The 15,717-nt window shown below is 48.1% G+C and overlaps 2 protein-coding genes across 4 annotated transcripts in view; one reads left to right on the top strand and one right to left on the bottom strand.

The window, feature by feature from the left end:
- Positions 1-1,912: 1,912 nt before the first annotated feature.
- On the top strand, positions 1,913-3,858 carry LOC121444935 (small integral membrane protein 32). Its single transcript, XM_041646880.1, has one exon. The coding sequence runs from the start codon at positions 2,228-2,230 to the stop codon at positions 2,537-2,539; it is 312 nt and encodes a 103-aa protein (XP_041502814.1). The 5' UTR covers positions 1,913-2,227; the 3' UTR covers positions 2,540-3,858.
- Positions 3,859-10,618: 6,760 nt separating this feature from the next.
- LOC121444920 (mothers against decapentaplegic homolog 5) overlaps positions 10,619-15,717 on the bottom strand; it is a 42,034-nt gene continuing 36,935 nt past the window's right edge. For all 3 annotated transcript variants that reach the window (XM_041646862.1, XM_041646863.1, XM_041646865.1), the window contains exon 7: positions 10,619-15,376. In XM_041646862.1, the coding sequence (XP_041502796.1) occupies positions 15,233-15,376 (144 nt within the window). In that variant the 3' untranslated portion in view covers positions 10,619-15,232. The remainder of the gene's footprint in view (positions 15,377-15,717) is intronic.

Genomic DNA, 15,717 nt, shown 5'->3' with positions numbered 1-15,717 from the left:
GAGACAGGGTGAAGAGGTGTCTCCGTGACATGGAGAGTTGGGCTTGTGGGGATGACCTCTGACCTGCTGTGCTGTGGCCGCACCCAGTGTGCGGTGGGAGAGAAACTAGCTCCTCTTTCCATCAGCTCATTCAGCTGCCAGCCCAGGCTTTCCTGAGGCTCTTACTTCTCCATGTGGGGAGGAGAAAGGCACAGAGGGACACAGACGTGAACATGGCTGCTTGGGTAATGCTCTCCCACAGTGGGGGAGGTAGCAGAGCCGACAGTAGGGTGAGGAGTGAGAGAGACGTCTAGAATGTGAAACCAGAAGAAGCGTCTGCCCCTGCACATCTGAGGCCACTGTCTACTCTGGTCCTGTGTCTCTCACCTGCAGCGCCTGGCTCCGGCCTTGCAGCCCACGCCTGCTGAGCGTGGCAACTGGGTGTTCACCTCACGCTTGAAGGCAAGACTTGCCGCCCCCACCCCCAGTCCCACTGATTTCCCACTTATAGTGTGGCCACCAAGCCTTTTCCAGGGCTATCGATCTGAGTAGACAGTGGTCAGCTCATGCTCTCTTTTTGCCTCTTTATGGAACAGCAGAGCAGACAAGGGTTGTTGAGCAAGGGACCGACTCACGTGGAACCCTGAGCACCCACAGGTCCTGTGTGAATCACCTCTCCTCAGTCCCATTTTGCTCAGGTGTGCCCAGACTAAGCAACGGGCAGCCAGTCACTGGGGCTCTATGCAAACTGGCTATACCGGCGGGGGGGGGGGGGTAATTAAAGAGGCAAGGTTAAGGGAACAGGGGGCATTTGGTGACACTTGGTGGCACTTGGTCTCTGACTCAGGCCGCCCCCATTCTGGTTTGCTTCTCTGACCAAGAAAGACCTGCCCAGAGAAGGAAAGGGTCTCTTTTGGCTTACTTCCTGGTCACAGTTTATCACTGATGGAGGCCAGGGCAGAACGGAAGCAGAAACCATGGAGGAATACTGCTTACTAGCTTGCTTCCCATAGCTTGCTCAGCCGGCTTTCTCATGGACCTGGACCACCTGCCCAGGGATGGCACAGCACACCTCCCACATTGTCTTTATTCAAGAAAACGCCCCCTCCCCCAGACATGCCCTCAGTCAGTTTCCTTCTTGGGGTTCCCAGATAACTCTAGCTTGTGTCAAATTGACAAAAAGTAATCAGCTCACCCCTTAATTTAGTGCTCTGCCTGATGGCCTGTGGCTGGTCAGAAATCAGTTGTGCCCCACACCTCGAAAGGTAGCTAGGGACTGAGCCCAGGCTCCCTTGCACCACAACCCTGGTGTGCAAGCTTGGCAAGTGACATCTTTCCAGGCAGCGGTGCCACACTGCTGTGACAGGTCGCAGTGTTAGACCTAAACCCTGAAGCCTATGCCCTGTATCCAACCTGTGGTTAGCCATGAACATCAGCTGCCAGAACCACTGTGCAATGGCTCGGGTTCAAATCCCAGCTCGTTCAATCTCAGGTGTGAGGCTTGGAGAAGCAACTGGGAAGAGGAATTAAAACCCCACTCCCCTCCCAGCCTTTCTTGTTCCGGCTCCTCTTCCCCCCCCCCCCCCCCCCCCAGTGTCCTCTTCGGAGTGATGAGAGGCAGGCACAGTGCTGCCTCCTTTCTGATCCTAGGACATCCATTGGCTTGCAGCCTCTCTCAAGGCAGTGCTGCAAATCCTGTCACCTCCCTGCCTCCCGCCCAGGACAGAAGGCGCTAGGAGCTCAGTCTCCAGCTCAGACAGGAGCGCAGCAGCAGCAGCAGCGGTGGGAGCGCGTTAGGACAGGCTCCTACACACCGGGCGTCTGGACAAGGATCCGAGGCTGCAGGACTGGGGAAGCGGAGGATCCCAGAGCACCCCGAGCCCAGCGCAGAGCCCAACAGAGTTGCTGCTGCATTCACCTGCACCCTTAGTAGCTGCTGCAGCCCAGGACTGCTCCGGAGCTCATCCAAGCTGAAGAGCGACAGAAAAAAATCACGAGATGGGCCAAGGGCTCAGGACTCTGTCCTGGTAGCAACAATGGGAAGAGGGAACACCTGAGGTGCCTGGGTCTCCTGGACTACACATCTGAACGCCCCTCCCCACCCTCCAGTTGTCTCGGTGACCTCCCGCCCGCGGGGCATCAATTCCTCCTCAGGTGCGCAGGAGGGGAACGCCATGGAGGCGCTGAGCAGCGCAGGTCTGCAGCAGAAGTGAGGTGGTCCCGCCAGGATCGGCGGGACCCGCGGATCATGTACGGAGACGTGTTCAACGCCACCAGCGGCCCGGAGGTAGCGGGAAGCGGCGCGCTGGCCCCCGGAGCCACAGTTAAGGCAGAGGGTGCTCTGCCTTTGGAACTGGCTACCGCGCGTGGAGTTCGGGACGGCTCGGCCACCAAGCCTGACCTGTCCACCTACCTGCTGCTCTTCTTCCTCCTGCTGCTATCTGTGGCTCTCGTCGTCCTCTTCATCGGCTGCCAGCTGCGCCACTCGGCCTTTGCTGCGCTGCCCCACGACCGCTCGCTGCGCGATGCCCGTGCGCCCTGGAAGACGCGGCCGGTTTAGAGCAGACTGAATCAGGCCCTCGGGGCGCTTGGTCTTAGTCTCGAAGAGCCTCCAGCAGGAGCAGGGCAGGGTGGGCTCCAGAGTCGCTGGCCCCTGGGACACTTCGCCTAGAACTAAAAGACCCTTTCGGACCTGGAGAATAAGTGATGGCGGGAGAGCCGTTGAGGTTTGTGTGGGGTGCCTGAAAGTATTCCCCGGTCGAGTGCCCCCTTCTACCCTCTACATCGGGTCCTGCCAGGAAACCATCCAGAAAGAGGAGTACCCAGCCAGACAGGAGCCTGGCTTGCCTGGTGAGTTCCTGGCTTTGCTCACAGAGGGCAGCAGGCACGGCAAGGGACTAACCAAGAGCTGCCTCTCCGGACTGGGCTCCCCAGCCCTATGGCTGTCTCCCTGCAATGGCTACCACCCCTCTTGCTCTTTGACCCTGGGGATCCGATAGGGAAATAATGCAAGGGTTCATTGTGTCCAGCTCGGGTTCAACTACCTAGTTTCCTTTAAGAGCAGGGGCCCAGAAAGCTAGTGGAGGCGCAAAGGGTCACAGCTGCAGGGGTCCTGCATGGGAGAGTCTGCACCTCAGGCCTCCACGGATCATGTTTCTGCAATAAAATCTCACCAAATTAAACCCAGCACTGAGAACACTGATCATTAGTTGCACCATTTTGGAAAGGGAGTATGAGCGGGTCTATCTAGAGGGCCTAGACCGGAGGTATCTTCTACTGCCAGGGCCGGTCTGAGCATACCACCTCCTCCCTGGTTTTCCCCAGCATTTCACCTGCTATGGAAAGAGGGGTTTGTTTTGTTTTGTTTTGTTTTCTGGCAGACTCCAGGGATAACTGCCATCTGACCTGCTGAATCAGTTCCTTCTAACAGGACCCCATGGAGACCCTCTCTGTGAGGCAGGTCCTTCCCTCGCACCTTTGCTCTCAGAACCTTCTTGGGCCTGAAGCTTCTGAACCAGAGACAGGGCTTGGTGAAGGTAGGTCCTAAAAGGGGGAGAGGGCACTTCCTCCCAAGCAGAGAGAAGTCAGTCCCGAGAACCCCACAGGAACGGAGGACAAGGAGATAGGTCTGGGGACAGCCTTGGCTATTTTCAAAGTCAGCCTAATTCCAGGTGGATGGTTGGTTTTTGACACAGGGTCTCACAGCACTGGCTTGGAACTCATGGAGGTCTGCCTGCCTCTGCCCCTGCCTCTGCCTCTGCCCCTGCCCCTGCTCCTGCCCCTGCCCCTGCCCCTGCCCCTGCCCCTCGAGGGCTGGGATTAAGGGCATGTGCTACCGTGCCAGGCCAGGAAGTTCTTTTCATGGTCGTGTAAAATACTCCCAGGAGCTACTTGGCTTAAAGTTCACTTCACTTGAGCTTAGGAGACATTTTTACTGAAGAAGAATCTGACATATTAATCCAGTTAATTCTCAGCCATGCTGGAGTCATGGGAACCTGAAGCAGGAAAAGCACATTAGCCCCTGCCTGAATGCATACACACAGGAAGTCGGCAACATTCATAAGGGCTTTTAGACATGTTCAGATGGCCGGACAGGAGGCTCGGGCAGCCTAGGCAGGGTTCTCCACCATGCCTCCTACCCCTATCCTAGGAAGCCAGGGAGGAGGCAGGCGGTGGCAGGAAAGTTTCCAGGTGTGGGGTTGCTCACAAAGCCGGTAGGCTCTAGGTAGCACAACCCACTCCACAAGCTCCCCAGAGCATTGTAGATTATAGGAAACGGAGCCAAACATCTTCAAGCCTTTGGTAAGGATAAGCCAGCTAATCCACAGGCAATGTGGCTGCAGAGACTTCATGAGCATAGACGAGCAAACCACGAGCCCCTAGCTGGCATACCAAAATCACATGCTCAAGACTGGGGACTGGGAAGGATGGGAATATTGTGTAGAAGGGTATTCTACTACACCCCAGCGGCCAGCTTTGAAGGTGATGTGCTGAGCCAGTCCCAACTCTGCCCTGACCCTCTGGCTTTACATGCCAACTTGTCTCTCAAAAGCCATATGATCTTGTGTGAACTATTTAACCTATGTCCTGTGGCCTCTTCTGTGAAATGGGTATGGTATCACCAAGCTCTGTCAGGCAGCATACTAAACCAGTGTAAAGGCCTGAACAACGCTCCCACTGAAGAATTATCAAATGCTAAAGATGGTTAAATTGAGATACAGACGTGAGGCAGCACTGCTGAGGAGAGAAGCTGACTCCCAGACAGGATGTGCTCACCTGACTTCTGTGGCTACAAGGAAAAGCAACGGCTGGTCCCCTCAGAGAAGAACATGACTGAGTAATAGGTTACGAAGTTAGTCACCTGTGGGTTCCTAAGCCACTATCAGCAATAGCCACAATGATGCATAGCCATTGGGACCCCCTCATAGCACCAAGGTGGCCAAAGGTGCTAAGATAGACACAAGCTGGAACACATGTCTCTAGAACATGGCTGTGGCTACTTTCAGTAGATGCTTCTGGAATACAGTCTCAGATAACTGGGCCTACATGGAGCTGGAATCTAGAAAGCAGGCCGAGTGAGAGGGAGCCCCTTGTGCCAGCACTTTCTGAATGACTCTACCTATTTCCTGGGCTGGCTGAGCAGCAATGGTTCTTCTTTACGTGGGACTGGGGTTCCCCAGGGACAGCAGGATGTGGCCGAATTCCCATCTCCTCTGCCGATATGTAAGCCAGTGGACTACAATGGGATTACAATTTAGTATTGTGGGCAGAGTGATAGGTATGCTCTCCCCAATCTGATGTCAAGGTCCTGATTCCCAGAATGGCTGCATTTTCAGGGAACTGGAGCTTCCTGAAGACAGGGGTGAAGCCCTCACGTACCCCTCACTCCCCGTAGCTGAGAAGGCTCTGTGTGCACATACAGAGATGCTGGCCATCTTTGAACCCTCTTCCCAAACTGACTTAACCAGAATCTTCAAACCGGACTTCTAACTTCCTGATTATAAGAAAATAAATTCCTATTGTTTAATCTATCGAATATGGTGTTTTGTTTGGGCAGCCCATGCTTAAGACATGTGGCTATCTAGAAGCTAGACCTTGCTGCTATCCTAATCCCAAGTTGTAATGGAAACACCATGTCATGAGTGTTTGTGCTCCCCTGCTCAAAGAGCCACTGGAAGCAAAAGCACTATCAAGAAGATATTCTGACAGGGTAAGAAGGGGTGAGGGTATGGGGTTGTAGATAATGGGAACCAGGGAGAGACGATAATAGGGACCATGGGACCAAGTTCTGGAGTCAGTTGGCGATCTGAGTGTGATCACATACTCTATACCCGGATCACATCTGTGCACCTACCTAGTGGGATTTTCAACACAGACATTTCAGGTCAAGTGATCAGCTCATGCTGGAGATGTCGGAAGCGCTTGAATGTGGGCTATTGTTGTGGTTAGTCGGGATGCTGACTCCAGAAGTACTTACAGGACAGACGGACTGCTTTCCACGAGACTTGCTGTCTTCTCACCCACGTGGGACACAGGTAGATAGAGGGTCTACACTTCCAGCAGGTCTGCCAAAGTCAGAGTTGGCTGAGCCTCATCTACTCTCGGGGGTTTCTGTGCTCCTCAGAGGACCCTCCCCTCCACAGCTGGGCTGCTCTGCACCCCAGCTGGGCATCTTACAGAAAAACCCAGCATAAGACCCATCACCGTTCTATCTCAGGGTAAGGGTTGTTCAGGAGTCTCAATCTCTGTATTAACTACCCAAGGTTAATATAAAAAAAGCAGGGTAGTCATTTCACTTGCTAGCATGCTCCTACTATCTGCTAAACGCTCTTCTACCCCATCAGATCTTTCACCTCCACTCTTGCCCCTCAAACTCAAAGCCCTACAGCCCTTTCATCTACCTCCAATCACGCGTACCTGATTGCAGCATCTGCTTCTAGGCCCTGCTTGTACTCTAATGGCCTCTCCTTCTCTTGAAAGACTTGGCCTACACCCTTCTGACCCACAACCGGCCTCACTTCCCCATACTCTTCTTGAATCTGAAACCCATTAATCCCTAGGAGCCGTCTGCATTACGCTGCTTTCTCTTCCCTCTGGCCAATGTCTTCTTGTCCTGTTTCTAATCTTTGACAAAAAGGACATGCCTGAGCTCCCCAAATGGATCAGTTCTATTCTCGGCGAACCCAGTCATCGGGAAGATGACTTACAAGGATATTAATGCAGCTGAACCCAACAGTCACTCATGAAAGCCCATCACTGCCCATTTCTCCACCGTCCATCTCCCTTTGGCCTTCTTACCTCATTCTACACTCTGGAAGTGGTCATTTCAAACTCAGTGTATTCTGACCTTGACTCCAGACTCAAATGTTTCCTCCTCTCAAGTCCCTAACGAGTTACGACATGACTATAATTAGCCTGTTTCTTCCCCACAATTGCATGCAGTCATCTGAGATCAAGACATCTGTCTTGCTCACCGCTTCTTCTAGATGCCTAGCATTCAAGGCACAGAACAGGCACTTGGTGGGCATTGGTTAATTACACCGTGAAACAGAAGGCGAGTTTTACTGGTGCATTTATCTTTGATTCTTCACTTGAAACAAAACCTGTATCTGACAAAACTCTCCCTTGCCGACTCATCTTCCAAGCAGCCCGTTTCCCAGGGTGGCAATCTGGTGTTAGCAACTAGCATTTCCTGTCTTCTTGTGCGTAACCCTTGAGTTATTATCTCCTGTGTAACACTTGAGTTATTATATTATTATCTCCTGTGTACGTAACACTTGAGTTATTATTATTGTCTGTGGAGATGGAGTACAGAACTTACATGTTAGTACATGTCCTATTTTTGCTTACAACGCTCCACTTCCTGCAGGAAAGGACAGATCTTAGCAACGTCGTTCCCATGCTTTCTCAACTGCCTGAAACAAAAATGTTCAATCTCTGTCACACACTGACTTCCTCACTCCTTCCTGAACTTTAACCCAAAATGAGCTTTTCAGTGAGCTCTTTCCAGGCTGCCATACCCACAGCTGTAATTCCTTCCTCCCCACCCTCCCTTCCCAGCATGTCTCCTTAGAACTTGCCAGTAAACATACATTTTGTTTACCTTGTCTGGTGTCTCCATCAACGAGAATGTGCAAGGAAGGTTTTTCTCTGTATACCCACATAACAGTTCTTAAATATTAGGTGAATTATGTTGATCTAGGTCAGAAAATAGGCAGGTTGTGCAAAGGGAACACAGGTGTATGAAGGAGGGAGGTGACAGCTTGCAGCGTGTTAGGCAGACCACGCGGGACCATGTCTCTGAAGCCTCTCTGCAGCCGAGTTCACATCGGTGTTTGCATTTTCTCCACATTTGCTGGCATCCCTCAGCTGGCCTAACCCATTCTAAGCTAATGAAAGGCACATTTTGCAGAAGTGTGAGATTAATTGTGGACTGCTGTTACACTTCTGAACTAACGCTGACATACCTGTATGGTACTCAACAGCTGCCCAAGTCCAGGGCCTCCGTCACTCACATAACCTCTACCAACTAAACCTAATCCAGCTCTCAGAGGCCTTCCCTCCATGCAATGGTTGGGTTGGGGAGAACCTTCCTGGCCAGAGCCAGAATACAATAGATCAGCGTGCATTCACCTCCAGGCTCTAAAACAGGAGCATACGTGTCTCTTCTGGTCTCTTGTCCTTTTTACTTTCTCAGAGAGAACACCAAATGCCAAAAGGTGAAAATACCAGCTCAACCGATATATATATATTTTTAAGGTCAGCTAAGCAACAGTTCCAGGTACCTGATTATATCAGGGCAAAGGCCCAAGGGTTCAAAGAAGAGGAACAGATTAAGAGCTATGCTTTCTTAGCTGAATTTCCCTCTGAGATATGGTGAAGAGCTCTAATGATGCTGGTTAGAATCAATTTAACTCAAAACTGTCTTACTACGTTACACAAAAGGTTACCTCTAGCATTAAATCACAGCTAGCTTCAGTATTGTCAACATGTCCCACAGCAGACTCCACATTCGGGAACTGCTCCAGCAGAGGATGCAGGTCTGCCTCCACAAGCGCTGACACAGCTAAGTGGTCACAGCAATAGCCTGTAATGTTTTGGGAGTCTCCTGGACAATCCTGACTACAACTCAAAAAGAGCCTTTTCGTGCCTGGTGTTGGGGGGTTTGACAGATGACCTTCAGCTCACATGAGAAATTTTCATTTCAGTTATACATTTATACTTAGACCTGTTCGGTGAGTGTACATCTGCATACCCATGAACATAGCCCCGCCACACGCACAGTCTCACCCATGATTAGCTAGGACTCTGGCGAAGGAAGCAGAGAACCAATGTGAGTGACTACCTGAACAGATAAGAAGGGCGTGTGCCTAAGTGTGCGGTGGTTAGCTACTAGAGTTTTACCATGTGCTTTTCTGGGCTGTTAAAATTCTGAATTCATCTTGGGTAAATAAAAAATAAAATCCTTGCCGGGCTGTGGTGGCGCACGCCTTTAATCCCAGCACTTGGGAGGCAGAGGTAGGCGGATCTCTATGAGTTCAAGGCCAGCCTGGTCTACAAGAGCTAGTTCCAGGACAGGCACCAAAAACTTCAGAGAAACTCTGTCTCGAAAATCCAAAATATAAATAAAATCCTTAAAATGAGGTGAGTAAAGTTTATGGAATGAAGAAGGGGTGAGAGATTAAGGCAAAGTAAAAGGAACTCTGTAAAATCAATCTGGGGGAGTCATAGCCCAGCAGAGGCAGCATCTGCCTAACACGCACAATGTCCTGGGTTTGACAGGCATTGCCTGGTGGGCCAAGCCTGTATGCCCAGCACTCAGGAACTAGAGGCAAGAGATACAGGACTCAGGGTCACCCTTGGCTACACGACTATAGGAGACTTTGGTTCAAACAAAAACAAACAAACAAAACCCATCTCTACACAAGAACCCACTAACTGCTCCCGGACATTCCTCTCCCCAGGAGCCACATATCACTTCCCTCTCAATACAACACGGAGAGGCCTAAACACCGGCCAAAATCCTCTCACCCTTTCCCATCTAAATACCTTTAAGTCCAGGGGAGATCAAGACGCCTACAGTTTGTCTTCAAAGTTTCCTACTATCCCACTCCCTTAATCTTTAAGGCAGCAAAATGGAAAAGGAAAGACTTAGGCTGGAAGAATGTTGTGTCCTTTTAAGTTTATTCTATTGGGGTAAAGAATCTAATGTTTTCTCCTTCTGGCCATGGTTTTCATGTCACGGGAGCACACACCAGAGGGAGGATCATAGAAGCTAGTATGCCTTCAGTTACCAAAGAAAAGAAAAGGAGAAAAATTTTAAAAAAAGATCTAAGCTGGGCCAAAGGGCTAAGGCACAGGCTGCCAAGCCTGAGGACTTAAGTGTGACCCCTAGGATCTACATGGTGGGAGAGAATCCTGGTTCTTCTCTGACTTCAATTAGTACACTATGACATGAGTGCTCATACATGTATATGCACACAATAAACTTTTAAAAGGTTTTTTTTTTTTAGCTTAGTTAGGTCATTATGAAGACCACTGACCAAGTTTATCAACCAGGGTCAAGGTTCAATAGTATTAGAAATAGTTGCTTGATGTCAAAGTAACAAGACTTAACAGGTAATTTTAATGAATTATTTTATCCCAAGCAGTAGCCTAAATACTTTGATTTGTATTGCTTCACTTAATTTTTCTATGAAGCAGAACTCTATTTTATAGCTGCAGAATCTGAGGCACAGAGTAACTAAGCATCCTGCTGAGGAGTGCAGAGCCATAGGCCCAGGACTAAAATACAGCCAGGCACACACTACATAGCCAACTCTGCTAGGCAAGCCCGTCACTTAGAGGACAGATCTAGAACACACTGACTAAACTAAAACACCCCAGAATAGGCTTCAATTGTTCTTCAAAACAAGGCACAAAAAGGAACAAGACAGCAACTCCCATTCAAACAAAATGGACAAAACTTTCCAAGTCAAGTTCACGTGTGTGGTTAGAGGGCGCGTGTGGTCTATGCACCTCCTGTCCACAGCACTGAGAATTCTGCATCAACGAAAACCTCGCCCTCTTTAGATCACTACTATGTGAATCATGAATTAGGACAGAGAAAAAGAAAATAAACAAAAACAGACACCACAAGCACATTTTGAGGTTTATTAAAATAAAGTATTAGCAAACAATATGCAAAACAAATTGCTTAATAGTTATGGCTTTGAGAAGCACAATATAGTAAAACCTAATACATTTTTGTAAGTATCAAAAAGGAGCAGAATTGAAGCATGCTGCTAGTTTTGTCTCCTACGACATGAAGGGAAGCAGGCCCAATGCAGGCAAGCAGACCACAGTGCAGCCGTCGGCTCTTGCTCTCCACCATCCACACGGGAGAGGTCTTCCTTGGAAAAGGCAGGGACACACCAGCTATTCGTTCTCCATGACTATATTCCTACCCAAATTTAAGTAAGTAAACTCAGATTGCAACTTTAACCAGGCATGCTAAAGTGCCACGGCCCAACAATCATTACTTACGATCCCCATACTTTAGCTCCATAGAATGCCAAAGCAGCAGCATCGCCAATGGCATCAGAAGACGACAGCCGACTCTAATAAACCTTCTTTCAAAAGAACTTAGGACTGACTCTTTGGCCTAACTGGAGCGCAGTTATGGCTAACACCAGTTCACAGTAACAAACAGGACCCACAGCGGGGCGGGAGCCAGCAGGTGTCCCATCTGCACACAAAATTCGGGGATTTTTAAGAAGAGCACTTCAAACAAATCCTTAAATGGTAACTGTTTACGCTGATTTTCACTTGGACAAGGACACAAACTCCTCTTCTGAGGTCCAATGCTCCAGCACTGGATCCTGGCAGGGGACGAGGTCATCACTGAGCAGCAACAGTCTCACTTTTTAGGATGTCGCTAAGACTCTGTTGTCCTTGGTTCTGACACCATCCAGTTGTGGGTGGTCGCTTCAGTTACAGTACTGGTGCATCTGAGAGCTGTTTGGTTTGGTTTATGCAGTGCTGGGGACTAAACACAGGGCTTTAGCCTGCCAGAGAAGTGCTCCATCACTGAGGCCACTGCTAACCACTGCTGGCCATTATCAGCACACACGCCACTGCAGCCCAACAGTCTACAGAAGTGTTTAAGTGTCCGTCCAGCAGACAGAAAACTGTTAGTGTAGAACAAATGCCTTCAATGCTCACTTCCTATACATGCATCTTATTAAACAAAACTTCTAAGAACTGGCACATTCCAAAGGAGAAATCCCTACCACTGTGAGGAAACAGCCACGCACCGGAGATTACCTTCAAGAGGTTATTCTCCTTAGTATCGGGGTCCCTACAAACCACCGCTTAGGAAAATCCCCTCCCCTAAGATCAAGAAACGCTTCTAAAACCACAAGTCACCTGCATTAAAAGCTGCCTTGTTATTTAGCTGTGTGTATACTGAGAACATACATTTTTACCGAGACCCCAGACAGCAAAGGATTTACCTGGTAGACAAAGAAGGGGTTCAGAGCACTTTAAAGATAATAGGTCAAAATGCACACCATCACCTGAGGCTGAACTCTAAAAACCATCAGAGGTCACTGTACTGAGCCATGTGCCTGTAACCCCAGAACTGCAGAGGCAAGAGAATTACTTCAAGTTTGAGGTTAGCCTACACAGTAATTTCCATGTTAGCCAGGGCTATATAGAGAAACTATGTCTCAAAACAACAAAAACCCAAGGAAATAAATTTTTAAAAACCAGTAATTTTTAAGAATATTTCATCTTCAGGAATCAAAAGGAGACAAAACTTGAAGTGAGAAGAGGAAGACGATCCAAGTGCTCCAGGGAAATGGCTAGGAAAGGCATGAGGACAGGGCCTGTGCCACCGCGGTGCTCTCAGCAACATGGGCACACCACACCCCCGACTCGGTTTCATGAGGTGTCTCTCCTCACGAGGGCACTACTGGCCAGGGACGGAAATATTCCACAGGTCCTCGCAGGCAGTCCCAGTGTTCACTTCGACAGTATGGCAATGTCACTGCCACTTACACCCCTAAGGGTGTCCACACGTTAACACCGGCACATTCCCTACCTGCATTATTAGTGTAGCTGGCTGAAGTGTGTATCTAGCAATCTTAATAGTGGTCTCACGCTGGCAATCCAGATGCTACCCTGCAGACGGACCAGTCAAACGGCCTCCTCAGTTTAGTCTGGTAACAACAGCCAGGCCGTCATGCTACCCTGCAGATGGACCAGTCAAACGGCCTCCTCAGGCCATGCTTTTTCCTACATGCATCTTGTTGCTGTATTCCATGACTGAGATTTGATTCTACCATTTGTAGAATTCACCAAACTGAAGGCAATTTTCATTATTTGCAAATCTGTCATTTTATCTGGCATATATTAATATATTTTGCACACTAAAAATGTGGTCACTGAACTTGAGATGTCACTCAGTTGGTAGAGCACTCGCCTAGCATGCATAAAGTCCTGAGTCTGATCCTCAACACCACAAAGACGGGTACAAAAGTGGCCATCTGTCACCCCAGCATTTGGGAGGTAGACACAGAAGGATCAGAAGCTCAAGGCCACCCTCAGCAAGTTAGCAGGGTCAATGCCAGTCTGGGGCTGCAGGAGACTCATCACAGAGAGGTGTACGGCTGCTGCTCTGTCTGAGGACAAGCATTCCTCACAAATGCCAAGCAGCCACACCCTTCTGAACGGCTTCTTTACAAGAACTGCTTCTTGCAGGCCAGAGTTCTGCACTTGCTTTGCACACTTTTTTTCCTACCCACAGACGTTAAGTATGTCCTTAGACATTACAGGAGCAGGCAGACAGACTGCACTTCTCATTTACAGACACAGATGTGATGTTGACAACTTTTAGGAAATAGGTTTGGACTTCTCCATGAAACTCTGGACAGCTAAGAGCTTCAGTCCTGCCATTCACACAGACCCTGCAACCCGGAGGGCCGGGACAGGACTGTGGACAAACAACATAACCACGCACTGTCCAACAACGGAACTAGCAAGGCACTTGTTTCCAGACTTCAGCAGAGCTCACTGACGGGTACCTGTCACTCAACCTGAGACCTGCAAACTTACTCTAAAGACTGCGCCATGAAGGCTCAAGCTACTGAAGGCCCAGCAAAGCACTTCTTGGAAGGAATGAAGCCACCCAATGGCTACACTCTGAAAGGCAATAAATAATGACACAGAAAACAAGGGGACTCATGCCTCCCCCACCCCCCAAAAAGCTGTTTTCCCGACAACGGCAGGAAGGGCATTATAAAAAGTCAAACCAAAATAACATTTTCAGCAGCAGAATAAAGTGGCACCAGGAAATCAAGCTTCTCGTTCTGATAGGGAAATTAGGTCATTTTTTTTTTCTTTATCAAAGTAGTGTCTTCATTCTCAGGCCAAAACTGTCCGTCTGACTGTTCCCTAAGGCCAAAGGCACAGTGAACTAAATGGGTGTCTTAGAGCAATGACATCCAAGATGGTGTTCTGGAGACTAGCATCAAGGTAGGCTCTAAAAGAATAAAAGAAAAAGGCAAAGCACTGATGCTGAGAGAGACAAGTCTACATGCTTTGTTACATGACGTTACAAATGCACTATCCCAACCCACACTGATGACTCGGTCACCAGCACACCAGGAGTCTCATCCCTCAGGACCCACCCAAAGAGCCTGATGGCCACACTGCATAGGTCCTTGTATGGAAAGTCTGGTGTAAGAGCAATAGTATTAAGTATATGATCTTTCAACATTAATAACACCCATAAAATTGTAGGGAATTAACAGGCACCTTAGTTGGAGCTATAGAATAACAACTTCATACATTAGATTAAAAGATAAAAGCTAGGGAAAGCATCATGTCGCACAACTGGAATCTCTAAATGGCAGTGCTGATACAAAGGAGTGCCAAGGAAGTAAAGGGAAGAGCTAAGATCAGGTCACCTGACTGTTCTAGCGCAGGTCACACTAAAACTGTCACCCATAAAAGTGCAAAATGAAAAGGTTAATGCACATTAAAATTAAAGTTCTTGAAACACTGGCCCAAAGCAGCAAACACAGCTGAACAAGGCCATGTACACACTGAACTGTTCAATAAAACTTATGACAAACTTGAGTAAATGACAGATACTAGGCATTTTAAAGGAAATGTTTTACAAACGATATATAGCACAGAGTCACATTACACTGACAAACACCAGCTCCACTAAATGTCAATTATGACATCTAGAGATCCCCACCTTGCTTTCACCAAACACATCAGGAGTGCACAGTATCCTTCAAATAGAGATTCAATAGTTTCCTTTAAGCTCCTACCATGTCTTTGCAAAACAATGTACTATGCTTTTTCAAAGGTGGCAGGACAAAGACCTGACTAGAAACTCATTGCCTAGGACTTTCCACATCCCATGCCCTCTTCCAGGAAAATCTTCATTATGTGGTGCACTGCCTTGTAAAAAACAGTTGGGACAATAAACAAAAGTATGTTCCAGTTTAACATCAATGCCAAACTTCTCAATGGGGGCAAAATGCTCTACATTGTTTACAATACTTTTGAAAGTTACAATGAACATGAATACAAACAAATGTAAATTCATCACAAAATACAAATGTGTTGGTCACAATTATGTAGAAAAAATAAGCAATAATATCTGTTTTTCCATGTCAGCTCACAGCATCTGTACTGGAAATTCTTCTAAAATTAAAACAAGTCCAGTAAAAATATAGTTGAAAACAATACTTCCGCACTATGAAACAGAAGAAATGGGGTTCAGAGGAGAGCCCATCTGAGTAAGGACTTTATCCAGCCACTGAAGAGGCCCATGGAGGTGAATCTCAATCCAGCATGGAGTGCTAGTAACATCCTGTCGATGGTACTCTGCTCCCCAGCCCTGAAAAGGAACAGACAGCAAAGCAAATCCCTCTTGAACAGTCAACAGTCTATACTAACTTTAACAATAAAAGTTTAACTGTAAAAACACAAAAAGTATACTTAAACTGAACACCTACAGAAAACCAATCAGCATTCATGTGACATGCTATTAAAAGAAAATAGTTGCATTATTCAAAGCTATAAACTTTTAATAAATAACAGAAATTCTGATATGGACCCATGGGGACAAATATATTTTGTTATGTTTTTAATTTTACAAAGGCCATAGACTATGATCTCTCACAGAAAAAGGTCTTCAGGGTTTGGGGCTTTTTCTGTTGTCTGTTTTTTATTTCCTCT

Source organism: Microtus oregoni, unplaced genomic scaffold, assembly GCF_018167655.1.
Source record: "Microtus oregoni isolate MIOR12 unplaced genomic scaffold, Mior012 000148F_ref0000004, whole genome shotgun sequence".
In the NCBI taxonomy this organism is placed as follows: Eukaryota; Metazoa; Chordata; class Mammalia; order Rodentia; family Cricetidae; genus Microtus; species Microtus oregoni.
The sequence above is the reverse complement of the archived record's forward strand: the minus strand, read 5'-3'. Positions and strand labels throughout refer to the sequence as shown.

Coding starts and splice junctions, on each gene's coding strand:
- LOC121444935 (XM_041646880.1), top strand. CDS start 2,228: ATGTACGGAGACGTGTTCAACGCCACCAGCGGCCCGGAGGTAGCGGGA.